At 37.9% G+C, this 25,929-nt stretch overlaps 1 protein-coding gene across 1 annotated transcript in view; it reads right to left on the bottom strand.

Moving 5' to 3' along the window:
• Nucleotides 1-533: 533 nt before the first annotated feature.
• GREB1 (growth regulating estrogen receptor binding 1) overlaps nucleotides 534-25,929 on the bottom strand; it is a 116,390-nt gene continuing 90,994 nt past the window's right edge. The window contains exons 22-33 of the mRNA XM_026079172.1: nucleotides 24,243-24,874; nucleotides 17,272-17,374; nucleotides 15,631-15,789; nucleotides 12,735-12,877; nucleotides 11,782-11,943; nucleotides 9,963-10,167; nucleotides 8,542-8,716; nucleotides 7,369-7,587; nucleotides 5,060-5,195; nucleotides 4,328-4,528; nucleotides 2,586-2,724; nucleotides 534-697 (exon numbers count right to left, since the gene is read on the bottom strand). Coding sequence (XP_025934957.1) covers nucleotides 534-697; nucleotides 2,586-2,724; nucleotides 4,328-4,528; nucleotides 5,060-5,195; nucleotides 7,369-7,587; nucleotides 8,542-8,716; nucleotides 9,963-10,167; nucleotides 11,782-11,943; nucleotides 12,735-12,877; nucleotides 15,631-15,789; nucleotides 17,272-17,374; nucleotides 24,243-24,874 — 2,438 coding nt within the window. The remainder of the gene's footprint in view (nucleotides 698-2,585; nucleotides 2,725-4,327; nucleotides 4,529-5,059; nucleotides 5,196-7,368; nucleotides 7,588-8,541; nucleotides 8,717-9,962; nucleotides 10,168-11,781; nucleotides 11,944-12,734; nucleotides 12,878-15,630; nucleotides 15,790-17,271; nucleotides 17,375-24,242; nucleotides 24,875-25,929) is intronic.

Here is a 25,929-nt window from a genome sequence, read left to right as displayed (position 1 = left end):
TCACCATATAAGAAATATACTTTACATATCTTCATATAAAAAGCCTAACTGGATCAATCAGTAGCAGTATACTGCTAGACTGTAATAATTTCTGTCACCTTGTGCCAACTGTTAGATAAATAAGACTTGTATAAAACAAAATCTGCTCCTAARTTTACATTTACTATTTCTGGAATATACAAAAATTTTTCTAAAACTTCTACTTATGAACTTGTGTGTGCTCTTTGTTTTCACAAGAGAAATGTGTTCATTGACCTCTCTTCTGATCCAAAATAATTTCCAGTAAGTTTCTGCCTCTCTCCCAGGAATCAGGAATTACTTCCTTCAGACAATTAAATAGAAAAGTCACTTCCAGTGTTTGGAAATATAAGCAAAAACTGACTGATTAAATATCATTCTAATAAACCATGGAAAGCTGTCCTGTTTCTGTTCAGAAAGCAGAACCTCTCAAAGGTCATTTTTTGAGCTGGTGACAATTAGATTCTTGTGACACTCCTCTTTTCTAGTTTCTCAGGAAATGTGTCTGCTTTCTGTTAAATATGTCGTCCAGTCAGGAAGAAAAGTGGTCTGTCCTCTTTGGCATTGGCAGTCTGGAATTCATCCCTCAGTCGGAACTGCCATTCATCTTCCAGCTCTAGCCGGACAACAGTCTGGCGAAGAGAATTGCGATCTTGACAAATAACACACAGGGTGGCACCTAAGCAAACAGTAAAAAAGAAACCTGTGTGAGTATCACCTTTGTTCTCCAAATCGACCAGATCCCCCCAGCCCTTAGCTTGTAGAACTTCCACCAGATCAAAACAGGAGTTACAGCTATGCTTGAGAGAAAATTAAGACACTCACATGTGACTTAGGAGAGCTATATCCAACTCCTTATTTACCAGGGTCTTCTTGCATAACCTCAGGTATCTAGTATTTATTTAGTAAGCAAGATTAACAACACATTCCCCAACTTGTGGAGTAAGGAAAGGTAAATCTGTTTGGTAGATCTAAGGAGGTCGTGATGGGTCTTAACAGAAAACAAGATAAAGCCCTACCTCCATTACAGTTATAACCATACTGATCATCACATAGTTGAATTAAACCTTCACTCAACAAAGCACTCAAACTACAAGCCAATCACCAGGACGGCTGATAGAGCTCTATGTGCTTTGCTGACCAGAAATGGTCTAAACATGTCCTTAAAACCAGTCACATACTTAAGCACTTTTGTGATTGGTAAGCTAATGTGCTACCAAAGAAGAATCACATCTGTATGAACACGGACGCAGTTGAGTCCAGAACGGTGAAGTAAGTAATATCATGTTTTAATAAGCAATATCTGAAACATGTAACTGTTTCATGTGAATGGCATGTTGATAACATTTTAACTTGCCTGCATGATTTCCTGGCTTGTGAAAAAAGTGCTTAATTTGGTGAAATAATTAACTTGCCATCATTCAATACTCTGAAAGAGAGATGGTGAGGTAGGAGGAAATGCCCAAGACAGAAAGAGCTCAGAATATAATAAAAAGAAACAAGAGAGATGGTCACATTGTGCTTGTTTAATGCTCAGCTGGCTGGTTAGAAGGTCAAGTAGACTACAAAGGGAGAAGGACAAATCCTGAAAACACTTTGTGTTACACACTATAAAAATCTGCTCGTTTATGCAAAATAAAACTGATGGCCTCTGATCACTTTGAGGAAAAAATGCAGCACAAAAGCACTGCTTTCATTTGCAATTACTCTGATAGCCTTGTCTGAGAAGCCATAGGCTGGCTAAAAAATGTAAATTGCTCCAGAATGAGAATAGACCTTGGCACCCTAGTGGCTCCACTAGCATGTGCAGGTAAAATCACTTCAAATCCTAATTTGCACTTTGCTACACATACCTGCATGAAACTATATTAACTTCAACAAAGAAAATAGCAGTTTATAACAATTCTGCCTGTTTGAATAAGGCATGTGCAAAGATGTACCTACCCCAGTGACATTTATAGCTGTGACTAAAACAAATCCTTAGAGTAGCACAGGACCAGGATAAGGGGAGAACAATTTGAAAGAAGCTTTCAATGCAACCGCCTGCTATGCAGAAGCAGTTTCCAGGGCTGCCCATCCACCCTACCTCAGGACTACCTGGAGAAACTAGTTATTGGGAATAAATATTGAGTTTTTATTTCCAGAGATAGTAAAAAGATTTTGATGGGATGTTGTCCATCATGCATTTTCTTTGAAAATTAGAAAACATTACCTGCAAGAACACAACGGGCAATGCTTCATGCATAAAGCTAAATACCAGTTTGCAAACATAAGGTAAGGAGTTAGGCGTATACACCAGGCATAATGACTCAACGTTGCCTAGCCACTTGGAAATCTGCAGAACTTAGAGCACTATTATATAGCAATTTACAACAGGGCAGACCCAGCATAAGCCAACATCAAAGGAGTGTGGAACATACAAAAACAAATACAAATACACACACACACACGCACACACATTTATTTATTTATTTATTTATACACACATAAAAAGCAAAAAAGTCCTTTCCTCAGGTTGCTGGCTGCCACAGATCAAGTCAATTCCGTGTAATAAAACTGTAGCTCACCTTTAAGAAAATGAAACTTCTTCAAAAAGCTAGCTACAACGAAGGAGTCACAGAGGTACAGCAGGAGACCACTGAATGTCAAACCAGAGGAACTGATGTTCAGAGAGTGAGGCCGGGAACTCACGTAGCAAACTGCAATCTGGTTGGTWAAGGAAAAAAAAATTAATTATCTTCAGGCTTCTATACAAAGTTACTAGCTGGGGCTTCACATCAAGCTCTCAGTATTTGCACCTGATYCAAATTCAGCTTTGCAGCTCCAGCTGTTGTGATCTTTACTGTTCCTTTCTAAATATCCCTCTACTAATTAGAAGACCAGTGTTCATAACTATTTATTAGTCATCATTATTCATTACTGTTATCAAGTTTAGATACGATAAGGTTTGAAATCTGCAATAACAATAGCTCCCTACAGCCATAACTCTGTGACATGCCTAGCACAAGAGTTTATATACACATGAGTAAACAAAGTAACTGTGAAGTCTTACATAAGAAGAACCTTTTAAAAATCTCTAATTTCATTTACATCACAGTAGGATTACTCAAGTCAGTAGTTGTGCATATGCATGATTGTGTGGGGTTTCCTGTAGTCTACTTACTTTGTTCCTGTGGCTACTCCTCAAACCCGCTAGGAACCAGGAATATTTATAGCACTCTTTTAAGGGTTTATAAGTAAGTCTCAGATTAAGCAGTCTTCCACTTCCACACAAGGCTTTGTTTCCAAAGTGCCATTGTACTACAGAGTTGAGGCCCCAGCTAGCATAAGTCATCATGATTCAATAGAGCAAGGCTGACTCACAGCAGTTGAGATTCTGGTCCAGGATGCATATTCCTCCAATCCTGTTTTACCATATTCCAACTCAGGTAACAATTAAAGAACTGAATTGAACTCATTTCATGTTCTGAATGGATTAGAGCTGAAAGGATGCAATGGATGAAGAGAGTAACAGAATGATGCCCCCTCCACAGAGTTTGTTTATCTAATCATGATGGGAACTTAGGCCTATAAGAGCTCAGATAGAAAGGAAATTAAAAGATATAGTTCAAAATATTCTGGGAACAGCAGAGATGGGAAGGCCATTACACAACTGTTTTGGTAAAGAAGTTAAGTTAATCAATAAATCCAATGAGTTTGAATTTCATTTAATATTCAATTTTGGTGAGAAGGGGAAAAAAATTCCTCTTTCTCAAACACCACCCCCTTAGTGTCACACTTCTATCCAGCCTGCACTTGAATTTAAATATGACCCTGGGTTTAGATCTGAAAGGATTAGTGAGAGCCAAGAGCTCTTAAATTCTAATCTCAGCTTCTCTGCTTCAGTTTATTAGCCAAAAGCAAATTAAGACATTTGTATTGTAAAGTGCTTTCTAAGGACTAGCTAGTATTTGTAAAACAATTTGTGGAAGAAATTTGCTCTAGAAAGGGCCAAATTATAACAGACTAAGGAAACACTTCTTAAAGAAAAATGTGTTCTTCTAATGCATTGTTAATTCAGAATCTAATACCACTCCCAGATTATATTAGTATTTATGACAACTGTGGTATCATTCTCTGTGTACTTTATTTGTAGCCTCTAATAATCAATATCTGTATGGGACTTGGAAATTGATTTCAACATTATAGTGATCTAATATTTGCTTTTTTGAAGGCTATGTAACTATTGTGAAGGAATGCATCAGAAAACTCATCCAAAATGTAGGCTATGTGTTTCCTGGAGCTGCTTGAAGATTATTTTGTTCAGTACCTGTGGTCCTAAGTTAAGGTAACAGTCCACAGATAGCACTGGATGGCTATAATTCTTCAGTGAGAGAGGGAAGAATCGATGGCTGTGATACTGGAGGTATTTTTCAAGGAGCAATTGAGCAGGTGCTGCCAAGAAGGTATGCTTGCTGTCAGGAGCGCAAATGTACTGAGCAGGTGAGATTGAAACTGGAGTGTCAGATACCTATGAGGAAAAAATATTTGTGGTACAGATCAATCCTGATCCATCAAGTCCTAATTATCTGAATTTTGGTTTGTACAAAATATGTCTCTATACTACAAATCCAAGATCTGTATAAAAAGCAAAATTACTCAGCCAAATATCTACTATCAAAAAAGTTTCAGATGTTCATGGAATTATATTGGTATTTATAGAGTGTTTGGGGTTTCTGCTTTGAACACAAAGTTCTCCTGAATATGAAATGGCATAAAGATGATCAATTCACTAGCTATAGATAAAAGCTCATAGTGAATGGTTACCCAGCTTGCAAAAAAAAACCATTATATGGTTTTAAAAATTTTACAGGAAAATTATTAAAGTTAAATGAATCTTTATACCAAGAATATTGTAGATTTCAGGAAAAAAAAAAAAACATGGCAGATGTACCCCGTTACTGGCAACTGGAGATGCACCATAATACCTCAGCTCTCCGTGTTACAGAGTTCAAAGAGGCAAACAGAAATTTAACAGTGAAGCAGAATTCTCATTTCCCACCTTAGACTTAACGTGGAAGGATCTCTGTCCTCCTACTGCAATTTGCTTTTTCATGACACTGAAGTGATTGAACCGACAGATGAGAAGGCCAGCACTGTGGACACGCAAGTTGAAGTCAACATCATCACATGTAAATCTGGAAGAATAAAATCATAGCAATTCAGAGCAATGTTTCTTATTATACACTGACAAATACAAACACTCAGAATCTTTGATCAGCACCAGAGAAAGGACAGAGGGATGGTCAGGTGTCAAAATATACTGCCCGCCAACCAGCTGCCACCACATAGCTAGTCATCTGGCTTCCCCAAATAAGGTCAAGGAAATTAATTCCTTTGACTTAGAAGGAAATGTATGAGGCCCTACATTTGATCTGTCAAATGCACAGAAGTCTCTGACTACTCACTTTTCTCTTAGAATACAAATCTCCAGGAACCTTTTCAATATTTCTCTACAGAAATAATTTCAGATTACATCAGAGACAAAACTTTTTGAAGACAAAGAATCATTTCTTATTACAACAGAATTGCTGAGACATAGGAATAAACACAGCAGAATGAGGCAAAACATGCCTGAGCTAAACTTGACTCATTTTAAAAATAAGATGGAACAGAACAAAACTTAAACTTGTAAAGCTGGCTACATTCAAACACTCTGGCCTTTGGTAAATTCAGATTCAATTCTCCATTTTGAATGTAGATATTACATAGTGAATTGGATGATACTGTAGAACCATGGGGTTAAGATCCAGGGTTTGTACTTTAGAGAGTTTACCAATTACTGCAGCAATGGACATCAATGAGATACCTGAAATGTAATTATCTGTTTTGAAAACTTCGTCCTTGGTCTCAGTATTATTTACATGGATTTTTCTCATCCCTGACTGTCAGTTTCTCTGTGTTTTTTTTAAATGTACTTTTTCCCTTACCAGCTAAAGCTTGGAATGTCGTATAATACTTCCAAGCTCAAGAGCAACCCACCTGCAGGATTATGGTGAGCCGCTGATGATTTAAACCCATGGACAGGAAATGGGTGGTGTGGTCTGGCATTCTTGACATTTTAGCATCACTGACTGTACTCATATCACTTTGCTTTATTACACTGTCATTCTCTTCATTAGTCCCTCATAATGCTTCACGAGATAATACAGTTAGACAGCCTGGGAGCACAGTTCTGTACAAGATGTATGGGAGCAAGTTTAAAATGCTCTCTAAAAGTGTCAGACTGGTTGCTATAGAGATTTAGGTCATCTGTTTATACACAGGATAATGAAAGCAGAAGTGCTTCCTCACAACTATAAGCAAACTCAGACTTTAAAGGACATCTTCCTGAGACAGGAGAGTTCTTCTGAAAAGTACAGTGGGATTCAATTTTCTAAGTCTAGGTGTGTAGGGCCATTTTAGATGTCCTAGGGTATCCCCTACGATAGACAGAAAAACATGGGTCTCCTTTAGATCTCCTTTAGATCATACCTGTCAGTCCCAGGTGGATGTACTGCATATCCTAAGATGTTTAAAGTGTCACTACCTGGCTGGCTTTAGACAACTGAATCCCACCTCTAGTGACATCTACCTCATTCTGTTGCAGTAATTGCTTGTCCCTCAGAAATGGGACCAAAACCACAGTTTATTTCACATAGGTCTGTGAACTTCTGTGAAATGATGTACCTAGTGAATACAGTCTTGGTAACTGCGGTGATCCGGTGCGTGGTAATATTATAATCTGAAATATCCTATGTGGCACAATAAATGAAAAATTGGGAATTCCAAGACAGTTGAATGTGAGAAAAGATCATCAATGTTAACAGGGTTCACTTATTCCTTTCTTCTGATTGGTTTTGTCCATGTTGAGAAGCACACAAGCAGTATGCCCCAGTGTTCTGCTCCTCAGGTGGAAACCCAGCTATAGCTCAGTTCCATATCAGAACAAGACTTGGTTATGCACCATTCACCCATGCACCCTGGTTTCATTTGGAAGGAAGTCCAGGTTAGTGTGCAGAAAGGAAAGCACAGTGTTTACGCAAAGGCCATTTGGTCTATTAGTCTAGACAGTTGGTGGACCAGGACTTCAGGGCATGTTGCAGAGTGTGTCTACCCTGCAATTCAAATATGACTGATTTATTTGGAAGTATGGAGATCAATGTCTTCTTTCAGCTGCTGGCGATTAGGGAAGAATTTGAGTCATCAGTAAAAAAACAAAATCTGTCTGCATCACATTAACAACCTCCTGAAAAATCCAACAAGACCTGCTGTAAACCTAACTTTTTTTGGTCCATTATTTCTATAGGAAGATGCTAGTGATTCACTCACCTGTTCTGATTGTACTGAACGTTCTGTGTCAGATCAACATTCAGCATGACGAAATCATGCACGTGGCAACAGGAGAATGGTTCCTTGATCTCTGCACTGTTTGTTTTACTGGCCCATTTCCTCATACCAATTAAGGCATAGTGAGTGACATTGGGAGTTGCTTCAATATGTTGCAGAATTTGCTTCAAAGAAACATTCCTTTCAGTCCATGTATAATCACTATAATAATTAGGAAAATATTTTAAATTTAAAGTATATAGGGAATAATCAGAATCTACTCAACTGAACAGGAGTTCTCAACAGTCCAAAGTAGTCATGAATATCAGTAAGGTAACGTCAGTGCCATTCTACTCTACTGCAACTTCTCACCTCTCATTCTAATCAAAACCAAAAATCGACTGGCATTCATATAGTGGGGACTGAAATGACAGATTCAAAACTCAGTCTGGATCTTTCAAGACAGTCACTCAGGTTTGTCAACTTTTAAAGTTAGTTGGGTAATATTCCAAATGCCTCAGGGGCAGTTGCTGACTTTGTGTCATAACTTGAGTGCAAAGTATAACACCCTCCCAACCCACCTTAAAACTCCATAAATTTAAAAGTTTTCATTGAGCTTAGCTGTCTTTGAAGGTTTACTATAAATCCTTCATAGCAACATTGCTGAGCTCAGCACTGTTCTGGGAATGCATAAAAATATCTAGTATAAATAATGTAATAAGGTAATGAAAATAACACTTGTTTGGGGGTTTGGAGACCTAATAAAGGAGGCATACAGACCAGAAGTGACAAAAGAGCCGGAGGAAGTTAGCAGCCCAGTCTGCTAAGATATGTCTTTTAGCTTCCTTTGAAAAATCCTGTTAAAAATGTACATGTGAGTGCCAGTGTTTGCCCAGTATATCAGGGATTGTCTACATAACCAGAGTCAAGCTGTACAGCAAAGGCTGTAAGGCACTTAAATCCTAAGGGGACAGGAATGAACAGCAGGTACTAAACTATGTTATGCAAAGGCAGATATCTAAAGAAACTATTTATCTCATTAGGCAAATACTATTCTCTGCTTGTACAGGGTAAAAGTTGTAGTATTTCAAACATGGCATTTCAAAACTGATATGCAGTGAAAGCTTAAAAGAGATCAGCTGAAAAAGCATATGTTCCTCAATTGCACTGTTTTACCTCTTCATGTCTCCTGAACAATCAACTTCTACCGCATTCCACATAACACAGGAGTCATCTGAAATGACAATAAAGGGCCAAATATCCTGGGGTTTAATCCCCAGCTCCTCCTGCCGATTTCGTTCTAGCTCCAAGTTATGGTAAGACAACTCTTTTATCAGGAAGTGTGCAGCACCTGAAACCAAGAACATAAACCGTAAGATGAAAAGTGGGGGCAGAAATTATTTGTTTCTAACTTGGAAGCCTTTTGAAGGGAATATTCAGGAGCTCATGACTCTGAAGATTTTATTAATACCGTAACACTGCCCAGAGCCAATTTATTCTGTCAATTGCCAAACAAGTGACTTAGAGGACCCCACTGGGAAACATGCAAAACGAAGCTTGACTTCTGTGGTAAAGATTTATAGTGTCTTAAGAGTTTAGTGACTGATTTTTTTAAATTGACAAATATTTGCCCCTACTGGCATCTCTCAGTGCAAACATGTACAGATGTTGATTGACCAACCAAATAGCATGGGATCAATTTCCCCTGTTCGTCTACACTGAATGTTTGGCACTACTGCTGTCTACAAACTGTTCCATCAGTGAAAGCAGGGTGCTGAATATTTCACAGAGATCATATTACCAGAAACTACGCAAGAGATGCACTTAATCAGTGCATCACTGCCTATACCCATTAATCTCTTCCCATCTCTATTCACCCACACACACATTTGAGACTGCATTAGTGAGCTTCCAGCCTCACAAATGCAGATGTTCCATTTCCATGAGATGCTGTAGGTCCCTCCTCTAGCAAAAAGCCTGAGCATAACTCAGTTGACTAAACAGAAGTATCTAGTGCCATTTGAGGCACCTGAGATATCCCCATAAAGTTAGCAGCTGTGACACGTGACCTGTGGAAGACCCATGTCTACACACTGTGTCTGGGAGAAAGAGTCCTTCCATTCATCATGGTGATTAATGGGCCATAGTACTAAGCACCAATAACTTCATGGCTATGATGTGATTTTGATGTATTATGGCATATTTAAGGTTCACAGCATAGTCATCATCTCATCTTTGTTAAAAGGAAAAAATTGCCGTTTCTGAAGTATAGATATTCTGAAAATACTACATAACTATTTCCACAAGGAAAAAGAGTACGTAACTCTGTCTGAGTTAATCACCCTCCATTTCCTTTATAGTCAATAGAGGAGAGTAAGTATTTCTAGGGTGCGATTCATCTAGTTTGTTTTAGATGACTGCTTCTGGATTAAGTAATTGCATTTTAGACTGTGACTCTCTGACTTTTCAAAGGAAGTCCAAATCACCAGATCAGGTATGCTAGCTACAAAGTGTACATCTACCTCTCACTGATGAATAACACCTCAAGGGCCCAAGTTGTGTGTCTACATTTGTAAAGAACTTTTTGTTACACTTACCTACTCCTGCACTGTTGAAAATGCTTGGGAGAACAAGCATGATATGGTTGGGCCAGTACTTCTTATATATGGCCATTTCATATTCCTTGACAACTAAAACATGCAAATGACTGGCCCCGTCCATTGCATGATATAAATTGAAAAGCCCGTGTTCATGACGCCCAGTAGTGGGAGTAAAAGTAGGACTTTTTATGTAATCTTCACTCTGTAAATAAAGAAACAAAAATGTGAGTTTTCATATTAAGCTGCATGATGTTTAAACAAAGCAGACAAAGTCCTTCAGCAGAAATCAGATTCCCTGACACTGGAGAAACTTCATCATTTTAAATCAGCTTAATAGGAAAAAAAAGTAACTTTTATAAGACTTGTAAAAAAGCAAGTTCTGTCACTAAGCTTAATTGACTGGTAAGAATGTAGTGGACTGGATAGGACTGCTAACTCTGACCTGCCAAGTACACATGCACCTCAAGGCTAGATCTTGTAAAGGATTTAGGTCTATATGAAGTAAGACCATGCATTGAATGCATTTAAACTCACTAGGTGCCTCCTAGTTGCTCCTCAGAACCCTGTTTCTACACATGTTCAGGACTGTTCCAGTCTGGGCAAGTGCTGTCAGCCTGGTTCCTAGTAAGGCCTTTAAGGATCCAGGATGGAGATGTGCTGCTCTACAGAATTTCTCTAAGGCTCTCACAGTTAAGCAGATTTAAAACTGCCAAAGAAAAACATGGTGGTTTTGATTCCAGTGGAGTCCTTTGAAGGGTAACTTAGTGTGCATGGAGAAAAATATTTTATAAGAGCTTTATATTCTATGTTTATATCTCATAGCACCTTTCAAACTTGCAGCAATATTGCAAGCACCTTTTTATAGTAGATAAACATTTGGTTTTTTACAGACAGCAAAGCAAAGGAAGAAAAAATGGATTTGGCAAAGCCTCATAGCAGGACAGTAGCAGAAGCAGGAAAAGAATCCACAAGGACCTGGGGCACAGCTCCAATTATGTAGCTGAGCACAAGTTTATTGGGTGAGGATGAGCAGGAGGTTCCATCGTCACATGGCACAGTTGCAGCTGTGTTGCTATCTAGGTTCTCCCATTTCAGGCTTGAGCTGGACATAAAACTGGAGGGTTGTATTGACAGTACTTGTTTTTCGTAAGCTTATTTTCTCCAGGATAGAACTGCCACTGCTTGCTACTGTTCCACTGATTTCTCCAATAATTCAGGCAGTGTAACCTGAACCAGGCACAGCTTGGTCATGGATATTAGGAGTCACTGTAAAGGCCAACATCAGAGATTGCATAGCCTGCTTGGACGAATGATCTTACAAACTGTTTTCTACAAGTGCCATGTGATTCTTCAGACAGTCTTAAATCCATGACAAAGTTTCTGTGAAAGCCTTATTTTTATATGAAAGCATTTGAACATTTGTGCAGAATAAGATGGGATACTCTGGCACCTTCCTCTACAGTGAAAAATTGCTTCCTCTTAGTAAACTATCACAAACTATCAAACTATTTGATAAGCACAACCATATCTCTGAGGCTCATTGCTGAAATCATTCTCACTTTAGAATCTTAAACCCATATCCAAAGAAGTTTTACCCCAGATAAGAATGTATAAATTGTCCATTCTGGATAATGAGCAAAAGAAACATTATTGGCGGCTTGATGGTTTTGCTTGATGTCTCCCTTTCTGTGAGAAAATACAAACTTAGTGCCTCATGATGTCCTGACAGCAGGATCAGAGGTGTAAACTTTAATAAATTTTAAAACAGGTCTTGTGTCTCTCCCATGTATGACAGAAAATATAATTATCCATCCACCTTATCTGTGACTAGTGGTAGCCTCATGCTTTCCAACTGTCTTCCTGGTTGGCTAAAGACAAAATGATGTTCTTTTGACTTTGGAATGATAAAATGCAGCTGAATCTCTTCTCCCAGCATGGAATAGGAAAAGGCAAATGCATGAAGAGTGGACTCATAAAGCTGAAGACAGAAAAAAAAAAAAAAAAGTAATTCCAGTGGTTATAGTCAAACTTACTTCCTGAAAGGTCTCAGCGTAGTTCAAACACATTCATAACATTACTAAAACAATCACTCACTGTATTGCAGTATATTTTACCTCACAGTTCACTAAGTGTTAAGTGAGCCCCCCCGGGCTAGAACATATTAAAGAAAAAAAAAATTTGTTCTTTCTTTTGAAACAATTAGTACAGTTTTGTCTTGCTGATGGTACCAAGACTTGTAGACCACTCTGCTTTTAGAAATACTATTTCACACATAAAAGCCACAGTATTTGCCTTACTAATGCATCTTCCTCACATTCCTATTAAGGCAGGAAAGCGCAGGATTACTCTGAATAGTACCAATCTATACACTATATATAGAACTCCCTATGCTGCACTGCTCCATTATCAGAATTAGCAACTCTTGCAATTACTCAGATCAAAATGTTAGCAAGTCCCAGTGAGAAAAGCTTATTGGGAAATCAGTTTTCACTGGTAGTATACATGTAGAATGGTGATTACAGCACTGAATAAGTTACTGTAAGTAAGTGAGGCAAGAAACAGTCCTCTGAAGTCCTCAAATCTGTGGTCTAATAATGGAAGGCAAATCTCAAAAAGTATCAAAATCTGTAAATCAGCTCTTTGTGGAACTGTAGATTACATACATACAACTTGTAAACCAATTCAGATAGTGTGAGTGTACACAAACTGGGTTTGGGTTGTGTGTGCTTAGGTTTCTGACCTGAAAAGTAATGATTTGGAAGACTTTACCTGGTACCTGGGATTGAAACCCATATACAGATGACACTGTTCACAATGATGATAGGTGTTATACGCTGCATACTTGGATAACCTCATCCTAGTTGTTTGACGTCGTGTATACATATCCTCCTGTCTCCTGCTCATTGATCTGTCTATTAAAAAAGAAGCAACATAAATGTAAAATATATTCAAGAGTAGAATATATTCCCTTGTGATGAACCATTTCTGTCACTGTAATAAACTTCTAGGAACAGTGGCAGGATTAAATACTTGCAAAACAAACTATGAATTCATTCTGAGCATAGTATGTTTTATAAATTGCTTTGTACAGCAAAGGAGAATACAAAGAAACATCTGTAAGTCCACAGTTATGATAATTCTGTAGGGATTTCAGATAAAGCTGAGGTGTAAGCAAAGCCAGATTAGTATAACTGTCACTGTCGCTGCTGCTGTTACTGGTTGAATGCTTGCAAAGGCAATAAAACATAAAAAAGAGTCTTCAGCCCCAGCTCACAGGCTTAAATCCGACTGTATTTTGCCATGCAAGACATTTGCTATCCTGTGATGGATGTCACTGTAGATTATGTGAAATGAACTTGGCAAGTCTAGTGTTGCTGTTATTTAGCAGAAATCCACATTAAAAATTGAATTACATTTCCAGCTCAAAAAAAATCAAGAACACAGAAATCTGTCACGAACAACAGCTGATTTAACAGCTGTAGAAATCCACATTAAAAAAAAAAAAAAAAAAAGTCTCTCCTTTGCAGCAGACTGAAAGAAGATGAGGTTTAATGGCAACCTCTGATGAGGACACCCACCTATGCAGAAGTGACCTGAGACTGCTAACTCATTCTCATAGATGCCATGTAGCCTTTACATCAGAACTGAATAATTTCAGTTGGAAAGGACTTTTGTATGTCATCTGGTCAATGCTGCACTCAAAAGCAAGGCCAACTTCAGCATTAGATCAGGTTTTTCATGGCCTTGTCCTATCAAGTTTCAAAAATCACCAAGGATGAAGTTTTCACAGCCTCTCTGAATAACCTGCTCCAGGGTTTGACCACTCTTATTCTGGAAATATCTTTCCTACTATCTAATTGTAATTTCCCATTTTGCAACCTGTGTCTGTTGCCTCTTGTCATTACACTGTGCAATCAGATGTCTCCCCCCCTAGTTTTCTCCAGGCTGAACAAACCTAATTCTCTCTGCTTTTCTACAAGCATCGTGCGCTTCAGGCCTCTATCCATCTTGGTGGCCCTCCACTGGACTCACTCCCATATGTCAATGTCTGTCTTGCACTGCAAAACCCAAACTTGACACAGTACTCCAGATGTGCTCTTGCAAGTGCCAAGTATAGAAGAATAATCACTTCTCTTCAGCTGCTGGCTACACTTTTACTCAGTCCAGTAAGCCATTAGCCCAAGGGAGAACTGATCAGTCATGTTCAGATTGTCCACCAAAATCAGCAGGTCATCTTCCTCAAAGCTGCTTTCTAAATGGTTGGCCCCAGCCTGTAAGCTGCAAAAGGTTATTCCAACCCAAGTGCAGGACTTTTCATTTGACTTTGTTGAACTTCATGAGAAACCCATCAGCCCATTTCTCCAGCCTGTCAAGGCTCTGAATGTCAGTGCTACCTTCCAGTGGATCAACTGTTCTCTCAATAATGACAGTCTAAAACAGCATTTGCCCCACTATCAGCCCCTGAGGAGTGTCATGATTAAACAGCTGTCAGTTGAATCTTGTACAGCTTATTATCACACTTTGAGTTCTGTGGTCCAGCTGATTTCCCACCCATCTTATAATCCACCTGTCTAAACCATATGCCTCCATTTTAAGCTATAAGGACATTATAAAAGACTGGGTCAAAAGTCTTGCAGAAATCAAGGTAAAACCACTGCTCTTCCTTTGTCCATAGTGCCAGTCACCTCATCATAAAAGGCAATCCAGTTGATTGAACACGATTTGYCTGTGATAGATCCAAGCTAGCTGTTCCCAATCACTTTCTTGTCCTTCATGTGCCTGGACATGTTTTACAGGAGGATATTTTCCATAATTATTCTGGGGACTGAGGGTAGGCTGACTAGGCTGTAGCTTCATCGATCCTCCTTCTTGTCCTCTTGAAAAGGGGCATGATATTTGCCTTTTTACAGCCATCAGGAACCTCCTCCAATTGCCATCACATTTTAAAGACTGCAACCTCACAATGATGTTGGCCAGCTCCCTCAACATGCTTGGATACATCCTATTCAGTCCCATGGACTTGCGTATGTCCAGCTGGCTTATGTATAGGAACATATTCAGAGATCTATTTCACTGTAGACACCTTCACTTATCAATCTGCCTATAAGCTAGATGCCTTTTATATTCCACAGAAAGAAACAGACACATCTAGTCTGCAGTTAACCTGAACTATTTTAAACATCTACTGTAGAAAGAGATAAATTATGCTTTAGAAGTGCTTATTTCTCATTAAGAACTGTTAAGGGAGTCAAGAGGCCTAAATCACACCTTGATACTGCTGAAATCCAAATCTGTGCAGATGAACCTCACCCTTATAATCCAAACCTAAAAACAATTTTAGGTACAAAAATACCCTTACCCACTTAAGTCATTTCATTGCTACAAAACAGGACAATGCCACGACATAAAAACATTCAAATACACACATTTTTGTCAAATCACAGCTTTTTAATGAAAGACAAATTATTTAGTAGTCCATAAAACAATTGTAAGGCTCATACTCTGATGTGTCATCTAGCAAACTTCAAATCCTTTCTTAATATGCCTTAGTCAAGTGTAATTCTGATAGTTGCACTCTGATCCTTCAAGTCAATGGGATTCTCATATTAAAAACAAATAAATAAATACATATATGTGTATCACTCCAGATATTTCGAATTCTAACCTTCACTGTTTATAGTCTGAAGTTTTGTACAAATCAGACTTGCATCTTCGTATTTCGGATCATGGATAGTGTAGTCAAAAGGAATCTTCTTAAGTGTTTCCAAATCTGGCCACACATCTCCAGGCTGATGGTAGTATTGATCAGATTCTTCTTTTATGTCTATGATATTATTGAAAAACAAAAATTCATGGAATTACAATTTAAAAATCTGTCCACATTGTTATACATAGTTTTCCCATGCCTATTGCTTTGCATCATTTTTTATTCTATAATTCTGAGGCAGCAATATTATTATGGATAAAGAAATGCACCTTTGAACAAATGTACCCCATACCTCAATGCAATTCTGACTTTTAAACCTTTGCTAAAAAATTAGGACCTCCAGAATCTGCCTTGAGCAGCTGGTAGAATGATGATGCAAACAGTGTCACAGTCCTGGTAAGGCTGATCTATCTGCATCCAGGCATTAGGAATCCTTCCACACACATACACCTAAGTGACAGAGATTAAGTTATAGCTGATACCAAAGCCACTCAGGCAGCAGGAGATTGGGCACAAACAAGTAAGTCCTACCAAGAGGCTGAAGGCAATACAGAGATATCCTCTCCAAATCAAGCTACATCAGTGACAAGGTCACTGATTCCTTCTACTCATCCTCATGCCCTGAATGTGAGTTATCCCTAAAATTCTGYCCAAAGCACACAGATGATTGCTTACACAAACCTCTCCACTCACAGACTGGTCACCTTTACCACAGGTTTTGTGATAAACCTTGGGGAACTGTTGCCTCTTTCTCAAGAACAGCTCAGTGTGGAGGAAGACTCCTGGCTACTGCCTAAAAAAGTCCTCATAGACAGCAGCTGAGGCACAGCACCACAGTGAAATAGCTAAACAGCTTCCAGCCAGAAGATGACTGAGCCAGATAGCATGCAGGTAGCATCCACCTGGGACTCTCCACAGCCCTGGAGATCATCTGGTCCAACCCCCTTGTCAATCAGGTCTGCCTGGAGCAGGTTGCCCAGGACCATGACCCAGTGCTGAATTACATATATCCCATAAAATATTGCTCTGGACTTTTTTTTTTTTAATGTAAATCAGCCCTTAATTACTCAGGCTGAGCCTCAGCAATACATCTGGAAACAAAGGGGAGTAAGTAATACACTGTAAATAAAAGAGGTTTAGATTAAAACCAACTATTAGAGAGCAGGAATAATTTTCCTGTTTATGTGATCTTGGGTACTTGGATTATATGATGAAACTGCTCCTCATAGTCTAAATCAGTCAAAATTTCACTGATTTTTTTATACGGTTTACCACAAAAATTTATTCCAATTCTAAACTCAAAAATAATGGCTGAATAACACAATATGCATAAATGCTGATGATGACTTTCCAAGAAAAAGAAGTATGTGGTTTTTTTGACTGAGAGGAAGACTAAACTCTAAATGACGAGTAAAATAATAAAATATTCTCAAGTGTCAGTTAAAGATGACACTAAACTTTTCTAAAAATATTTCAGTAAAGTAAATTAGTTGCAGTCAAAGGTGAAAAGCACAGAATATATAGGCAAACTATTGTTCAAATTAACATAGCAATCTTCTACAGTCTCCAGAAGCAAATATTTTTATATCAAGAACTTACTAATGTTGATCTCTTCCTCATCATAAACATCCACTTCTGTCAGTCTAATCAGCATTCTGGACAAAATACTGAGAAATTGCAGGTAGGCACCTGTTTTCCCTATCTGTAAATATATAAATTAGAAAATAAAAAAGTAAGCTTTCTTTTCTCAACATGTTACTTTTCCACATATTTGGAAACTGGAACTGCAATAACTAATGTAATATAACTTTATAGAAATATAGATCAAAGCTGTACATTAATATTCAGTGCATGTATATTCCTATATTTGTATATTCCTAAGCATAAATGACATGTTTAAAGACTCAACAGTTTTGTGCTTTGAAGGGGAGGCTTTGAAGCTGAAGCAAGAGTAGGTAAACATTTGTTTTTGTCAAAGTTCAGTATCTGTCATTCTTAAATCAGATGATTGCATTTGAAAGTTGCTTACCAAGGGTGAAAAAGGAGACCATTTTCCCTGTTCAGAGTCAAATAAGCCTTTCAGATATACATGGTAGATCATGTGTTAGCACACACTATGCTATCCAGGAATTACACAGAAAAAAAGTGACTGTGCATAGAGGAAATTATAGCATGGGCCATAGTCTGCCTACAGATGAGATGTTCTTGACTCCCAGTGTAGGGTCTGATGTAAAACCCATTAAGACTGATGAAAATCTTTCTGCTGACTTTGGAACAAGGTCCTAAAGTTGGCTCAAATGGCTACTTTGCAATTCCATAGATCCATTTATTGGTAAGCTAAACAAAAATGTTATACCTTCCCACATTTAAGGCAAACTTGATCACACTTTGTTCTATAAGAATGTAATTTCCATGTTGTCTCTCAAGTCTGGGATTACTTTTATATGCCCTTATGAACATATTCTTTTAAAGTGCCTCTGATCATCTATTTGTTAAACATTGTATGGCCTGACAGATTAACAGTTCCAAACAAATTAGAGAGAATTTGTCAAGAGTACTCATCCTGTTCCCTTGATATCAGGTATCTATCTGAAACACTGTAATTCCTAAACTGTTTAAAATATATATTTAGAATCATCAACAGACAATCTGTTTTTCTTTATGGTTTTCTTTCTGGTATCCTTTTAAAACTTCTATCAAAATCAAGAATATTTTTCTTTCCCTTGGGAGACTGGTCTTTATCAATGGTTTTCAATAGTATATCTGGGTGGTCAGTGGGCTACTACCAAGTGGTCCATGAAAGGTATGACTTGTCTGTTGACTCAAACACCTCCACTGGACACTCATAAATCAAATGGAAAATGTTGAAAACCACGGGATGATGGATAATAGTTCCTAACCATTAAACTAAAACATATGTACTTTTGATATTTCACGCATCATATCTTATCCAACTTCATTATCTGTCACATAAAAAAGTGTCCAACAGAGTACTATGAGCTTTATGAACTGTTAGATATTAGCAACACTGTATACAAAATTCTGGTGGGAATTGGCAGGAACGTCTCCACATTTTCAGAATGTTTCTCTGCAAATAGAATGATCACGCTGAACACAGGACAATATTCATATTTTGACTCCATTGACTTGCACATTTGCCTGCATTTTCTGCTGAAGGAATGAATTGCTGAAATACAGACAGACAAGTTGAAAAAAGAGCCTCTTATTTCCAGGTCTTTTAGAACATCTTTCTCAGTTCATTTTGAGAACAACATTTTCAAAAAGAAGAAGGACTTCTCATTTACTAAACAATTTTTACTCCAGAAAGGAAAAAATTTGAAAAAATGATTTTGTAACATGCCCAAATAAGTAAGCGCACCTTTAACTTTCATAATAGTTTTCTGTGTGTAACATCTCTAGACTAAATGGAACTGCAGAGAGTATCTTCACTTGTTTGAAAGTACTGAGTAGAAGTCAATAATCAGAGCTTCCACATCTCTGCAGAGCGTCCTTGTCCTAACTGCTACCACACCTCTTTTGAGTCAGTTTGTTTGGACATTGTTAGGCAGAAGCAAAGAGATCATGCAAGCAGGATACGCACAATTTTGAAGCGTAAAACCCCATATTTGCCCATCGTCCATCTCCCAACTGCAACAAAATAGAAGATTTGCAAAGAAATTTTAAACTGGATACATGACTGGACTGTAACTGCATGTCTTTAGAAAGGCCTAGAACAATGTAGTGTTGATTCTAATTAGTGACTCTGGGCATAACCATGATATAATTTATTAATAATGACACGGACTGGTAAGAAAGGACTCTGAGCAGGGTATTTTTCTCAATATCCTGCAATATCCTTCTGCAAACAAATTAAAAGAGTGATGGAACCTGGAACTGTGTTGAATTCTTGCAATTCCTGAAAAAAAAGTACATGAGAGGTGCTGTTACTACAGACAGCTCTACTTCTTCCCAGAAAGAGGTTCCTCAAATGTATGGTAGTACCCAGTGCCTTAATAGATCTGGCACATGGGGTCCAGACATTCTTAAAAAGTTTGTGATATGGAAGTATTACTCTAATTTGCTTCTGTCTATCTGAAGTTGGAAGAAAGAAGTCTGATGCAATTAGTCTCAGAAAAAGAAAATCCTAGAAGAGAGCAAAATCTCAGTCTTGTGGATTGCATTTGAAAACCGAGGAATGTGGGGCTTGCAAAGATTTACCAGTTTGATTTCTATTTTCATCGTTGGTGCAGTGCATGATTTGGCCAATCAAAAACTAAGACTATATTTACCCTATAGCTCTTCATTCACAAAGAATGTAGCTGTATGTGAGCAAGAAGAAGGAATATGCATTCAGATTTTTCCTGCAGAGAATTCAAGTGGTCTGAAGGTCTTTGACAAAGACACACAGTACCCGCATGAGTGAAAGTTATCCGAAGAGTTTGACCGTTGAATTGTACTTTCCATAGATATCTATGATAAACTGAAAACAAATTGTTTGTCTGTCTAAGAATCAGGGAGAGATATTCCAGTCAGAGAAATTATGTACATGCCTCCATGCTTATTTGTAGAAGTGATATCTAAAAGTGCTGTTGTAGCAGGTCTAACAGTAATGAGTTTCCTTTTTTAACTTATTCCAGACACTGGACATCAGGACCACAACAAGTCTTTTATTATTCTTATATGTTGCTAAAAAGTACCATCTGCTTTCAGTCTTTACATTTGGATAAATATGGCAAAAGGGGGAATTGCATAAGGCTTTTCTATTTTAATTTCCAGGTGAGATAGTTCTTAACATACCACAGGAGTGGTTTTCAAATTGTGGTCTGCAAACCAGTGGTGATTCATTGAAAATATGCTGATGGTCCACAGACAGCTGGTCAAATGGTGCTGGCTCTTCTCCTTGTTTCCACTTCCTATGTTCTGCTAAAAGACAGCTAACAATAGATATATTAAATATTTCCCTGATATTATTTTCTTACATAAGCAACATGGTAAATAAGCCCATTGTCATAAGATTTTAATAGAAGCAGAGGAAATCCAAATAATATGGGCAGCAGTTTTCTTCCTTAGAAAGAAGTGTGAAAGAATTCCTATGCCATAGGACTGAGCAGTTAGCTACCTTCACACCATGAGCAGCTTCCACGCTTATGGAAAATGCTAGTTCTAGGGGCTAATACCCAGTTAAAAACCAATAGCACAAAACTCTGATTTGCAGTTTTAAGATAAATGTTTCTTTTCCAAGAAAAATATATTTCAGTCAATTTAAGCATCCTGGTGAGCATTTTCTTGGGTGCACTAGAGACTATATTTCTGTCCATAGAAGTGATACTACTTTGTTTATGGTGGTGCATGTTTATTCATACTCACTAACCAATGTCTTAACATAGATAATGTGGGCTAACTTAGACATAAATATATTGGTCTTCTTTATACCTATTCAGCTGCATCTCCCAAAGCCTCCTTTAAAAATAATAAATGTATTGTCTTTTAATGTACATACTTGTCCACTGACAAATGCATCAAGTTTAATGGCTTATTTTATAGAAAACAAGAGAGATTTTTTCCAGAACACCTGTAAAATTGTTTTATAGTAATGGTGGAAGAGGATGTATTAAGATAGYAAATCTTTTGCAAGTTTCTTTGGGTGCTGTAGGTATGGAATCCAAAGTGAGGTGAGGAACTTTTCGGGGAACTGAATGAAGTACCACAATGATACCACGCAGATCAGTTAAACTAACTGTCCAGTGCCTTTACTGAAATGCAGTTAAGTTTTTAGAGGAATCAAAACCTGAAGATCCTCTTTCTCAGGACTTATCTGGATATAATGAAGGAACTCTAAACATTCAGAAGGGGTTCAATATACCAAACTTCCTTTCTATATGAAACTATAAAAAAGGAAAAGAAAATACTGGAATTATGTAATGGAAAGTCTACTTTGTCCTTTCATTCCAAAGGATACACTCAGACCATTGCTTAATTTCTTAACCCAATGCTTTTATTAGTATGTTCAGTTAGTGTTGAGAGGCATATAACAGGATGAGAGTCACTTGCACTGGAGTGTATGGATTGATGAAAAGCAGCCTTATGGCAAAACATTTTGACCAGTCTAGAGGGTAAAATGTCTCTGTGAGAGAAGGGTGCACATACTTTATTACCAATTACATAGACAGTGAAAATTATAATTTTGATTCACAAGCATGCTTATTTTCCTCCAATGTTGATTTCATATTTTTCATTTTAACCAATAAATTGCTTCCTAATTTGAAGTTTAGTATAGTACTGCCTGATTAAAAAAAAAAAAAAGTACTTCCTAATTTTTGAGAAAGACAATACTCTCACTGTCTGATACTCTGGCTGACATGTTATTCACATTCAAATTGGTACTGTCTAATAATTGACTTCTATTGAGAAAATGCCACAATCTTCTGCTTATATCTCTTCATGCAGTATGCAGCACAATTCCAGGTACAATGTAGATATTATCAAACAAACATGTGAGCAAAAACCTATTTCTGGAAGGAAAATGATTTATTACGAAAGTGAGAAGGGGAATTCTATTTTGTCTATGTTTTATTTTACCTATTCCTATAAGAGACCTTTACCTAGAACAGACATTATATTGACAAACCTTAACCCAATAAACAACCAACATATTTTTATAGCTCTTTTTTTTTCTTTTACAGCAGTTTTTAATACTTTGTCAGGTCAAAATGCTAAAGGAAGCAAAACTACTATTTTTTCCCACATATTGAAATGAACACATACCCTTAAATTGGGACACTTAGGGAGAAGGCATGTTATTCCTAATTTAATCCAAAAATCTGTTTTGTGTGAAACAGGTATATTCATCAGAAAGAACAGGGGAATATAAAATGAATAAACATGTGAAGGGTATCTTTTAGGAATTGATCCAACTGTGTGACCCAATACAAGACAAGGAAATAACCTGCATTTTGGAGAGAGCTGGAGAAAGGATGGAGTTTCAAATAAAGGAAGTGAAATTGAGGGTAAAATTCACTGCCATACCAAGGGCCAAAAGGAGTCCTATTCAATATTTCAAAGAAGGGTTTCACTTGATATTGAAAAGTGGTGAATGTCACACTCTGGAAGGGAGCCAATGAATAAATAAGCTGTCTGTCTAATTACAACTAGGTAAATGGCAAGTACCATGTGTGTTAAACACCAAATCCTGCTTACAGGTGTAGAGTATGCTCTCAAGATGTCTCTGAATGGCTCTTCTGAGAACCACAGATATGCATTTAGGACCCGAAAACAAATACTTTACAATAAAATTAATTACCATATTTACCATATTTACTTATGGGCTAATTTTGATATTTAGAGTAGCTTTGGGAATAGTATCTTTGGATTTCTTGATATGTATATAAAATTCTATCAAAAATTGTCTCAGCCTGTGTTTTTCTTAGAGATAGAAATATACAATATGTCTGTTCCAGAATGTATTTGTTTCTGCCCCACAGCTCAATATGACATGCATTTTCTTGTTCATGTAATACCTTAATCTTCAGCAAATATGGACAATTTAGATGAAAGGAATGGACAGGGACAGTAGTGAAGAACTGCTCATCAAAGTATTTTTCAGAATCCTTTATGGATTGCAACATTTGCAAGTAGTCACAACACGAAAAGCCAATTTGTGCTGTTCTTACTCTATTGCACCATAATTTGAGTATACAAAGGAATAAAATCATTTAATAACAAAATGTAGTTTCCTTTTGCAATGGATGAGCATAGAAGAGGGGATCATGGGGCAACTTAAATAGTGACCATGTTTAGATGAATTCTTTGGGTTGATGTTACAATAACTGGAAACATGAGTCTTCGTCTTGGTTTGGATTTGTCCCCTCTCACTTCTGAGTTTCATATGCTATGTATATGCTCTCTATAGGCATGGTATCTCTCCTCTACCTAGCTCACTGCTTGATACTTCAGCAAAACATCAGACCTTTAGCGTGTAACGTGCATTGAACTAGGAGATACCTTGCTCAGACATAATTGCTATATATCCATTTCTATGTATCATTTCAGGATAATTTAAAAACTCTTCAATCAGCTCCTTATCTTGTGAATATGGCACTGCAAATGCAGATCAGGCCTCTTGTATGTGTTATTCACAACAGCTTCTATTTCTGTCTGCCACATGGAGGAAATAGACGAAATGCCTTAATTACAAACTGCCAACTGTCTTCAGATTGATCATAAGAAAATGTTCTTTTTGCAGATCTTTAATCCTTATTTAAAATGTAAATGCTTATTCACCTTTAACAAATTGAAATGGTACATGAAATTATCTTCTGAGCCTACTATATTTTAAAACATTGATCTAACACAGAGAGACTGACAGAGAAAGAACATTGCTACAATTTCATTGTCCTTGAACTCATCTTAACAGTAAAGAAAGGAAGATTATTTATTAGAAGAGAATTAGGAAATAAAATATACGCAACTTATTCTCCAATAAAAAAACTTCAAGTAAGTCTGAATAATATCATTAATCTAATCTTACTGAGATGATGATAAAATTAAATAAAATAAATCAATGAGAGTACCTTGTTCTTATTACACACCTGTGGTGGCCCACTCAGCAGCAGCCTCCTTGGGTGAAAGGTGTCCAGTCTGCCCTCATTTCTGTTATTGTAGTCCATATGGATTGGCTTGGGAACCGTCCATTGGCGGTAGTATAGAGACTGCTCCGTGCAGGTCATCATTTTACTCATAAGAGGACGGAAAGAACTTGCCCACATCACAGAATGATAAGGCAAGAGTGAAGATGACTTTGGAAGCCCACTGCTGTCAGTAGAGGTAATAACATCATACACCAGCTTGGGCAGGAAAACTATGGGAGGCTGTTTTGATGTTTTGGTCATGGAGCATTGAGAGGTCTGTAGGATGAAGGAGTTATGAGTAGATGCGGAGGAGGAAGAAGAGGAGAAAGGTGAAGAGGATGAAGAGGTGATGGAAATTTGGGCACGTTTTATATTTTGTTTTGTATCCAGTTGTTCAGATACAGGTGGCAAGTGTTTGCTGATCATTGTTTGTGCCCCCTTGTCTACTTTCTGCTTCTGCCTTTCGTAGTTATTTGTAGTTTCTTCAGTACTGCTGCTTAAGACTTGGTGGGAGGATTTTGTTGTATCCCCTGTTGTTATTAAAGGAGGAGATGACTCACTGCAGAATGCTGTAACTAAAAGAAAAATTCTATTTCAACACAGTGCAACTATCTCTGCTGGTCAACAGCCACAGTTAAATACAAAGAAATCATTTATATAGAGTATCCATCAAATAATGCAAACCCACACCAGCTCCTGCTATCTTTAATTTTACACATGCAGGAAGTCTTAATGGGACTACTTGGGAGTATTTGCTGAACATGACAAGTGGCTTCCAAAGTATTGAAGTGCACAGGAAAGTTGTCAGTGATTGCCCTGTCATCTCTTCCCCTTATCGATTCCTTGCTTAACTGAATCAAGTGTTCTTCAGATACTTTCATCACTCAAGACAAATAAATACAAAATTACTGAAACTGTTGTTTAAAAGAGTGTAAGAAAATAAGCATTCACAGAATCACAGAATCACAGAATCACAGAATGGTTGAGGTTGGAAGGGACCTCAGGAGATCATCCAGTCCAACCCCCCTGCTCAAGCAGGGTCGTCTAGAGCACATTGCCCAGGATCATGTCCAGATGGCTTTTGAATATCCCCAAGGAAGGAGACTCCACAACCACTCTGAGCAACCTGTGCCAGTGCTCAGTCACCCTCACAGTGAAGAATTTTTTCCTCATGTTCAGACAGAACTTCTTGTTTTTCAGTTTGTACCCATCACCTCTTGTCCTGCAAATATTTCAGCACCACTGAAAAGAATCTGGCCCCATCCTCTTGACACCCTCCCTTCAGATACTTTATACACATTGATAAGATAACCCTCACAGTCTTCTTTTTCCCAGGCTGAAGAGTCCCATCTCTTTCAGCCTTTCCTCATAAGAGATATGTTCCAGTCCCCTAAATATCTTTGTAGCCCTCCGCTGGACTCTCTCCAGTAGTGCCACATCCCTCTTGTACTGAGGAGCCCAGAACTGGACRCAGTAYTCCAGAYGKGGCCTCMCCAGGGCTGAGTAGAGGGGGAGRWTCACCTCCCTCGACCTGCTGGCAACACTCTTCCTGATGCACCCCAGGATACCATTGGCCTTCTTGGCCACAAGGGCACATTGCTGCCTCATGCTTAACTTGGTGTCCACCAGC

This window comes from Apteryx rowi, unplaced genomic scaffold (genome assembly GCF_003343035.1).
Source record: "Apteryx rowi isolate R43461 unplaced genomic scaffold, aptRow1 scaffold_114, whole genome shotgun sequence".
Lineage (NCBI taxonomy): Eukaryota > Metazoa > Chordata > Aves > Apterygiformes > Apterygidae > Apteryx > Apteryx rowi.
The sequence above is the reverse complement of the archived record's forward strand: the minus strand, read 5'-3'. Positions and strand labels throughout refer to the sequence as shown.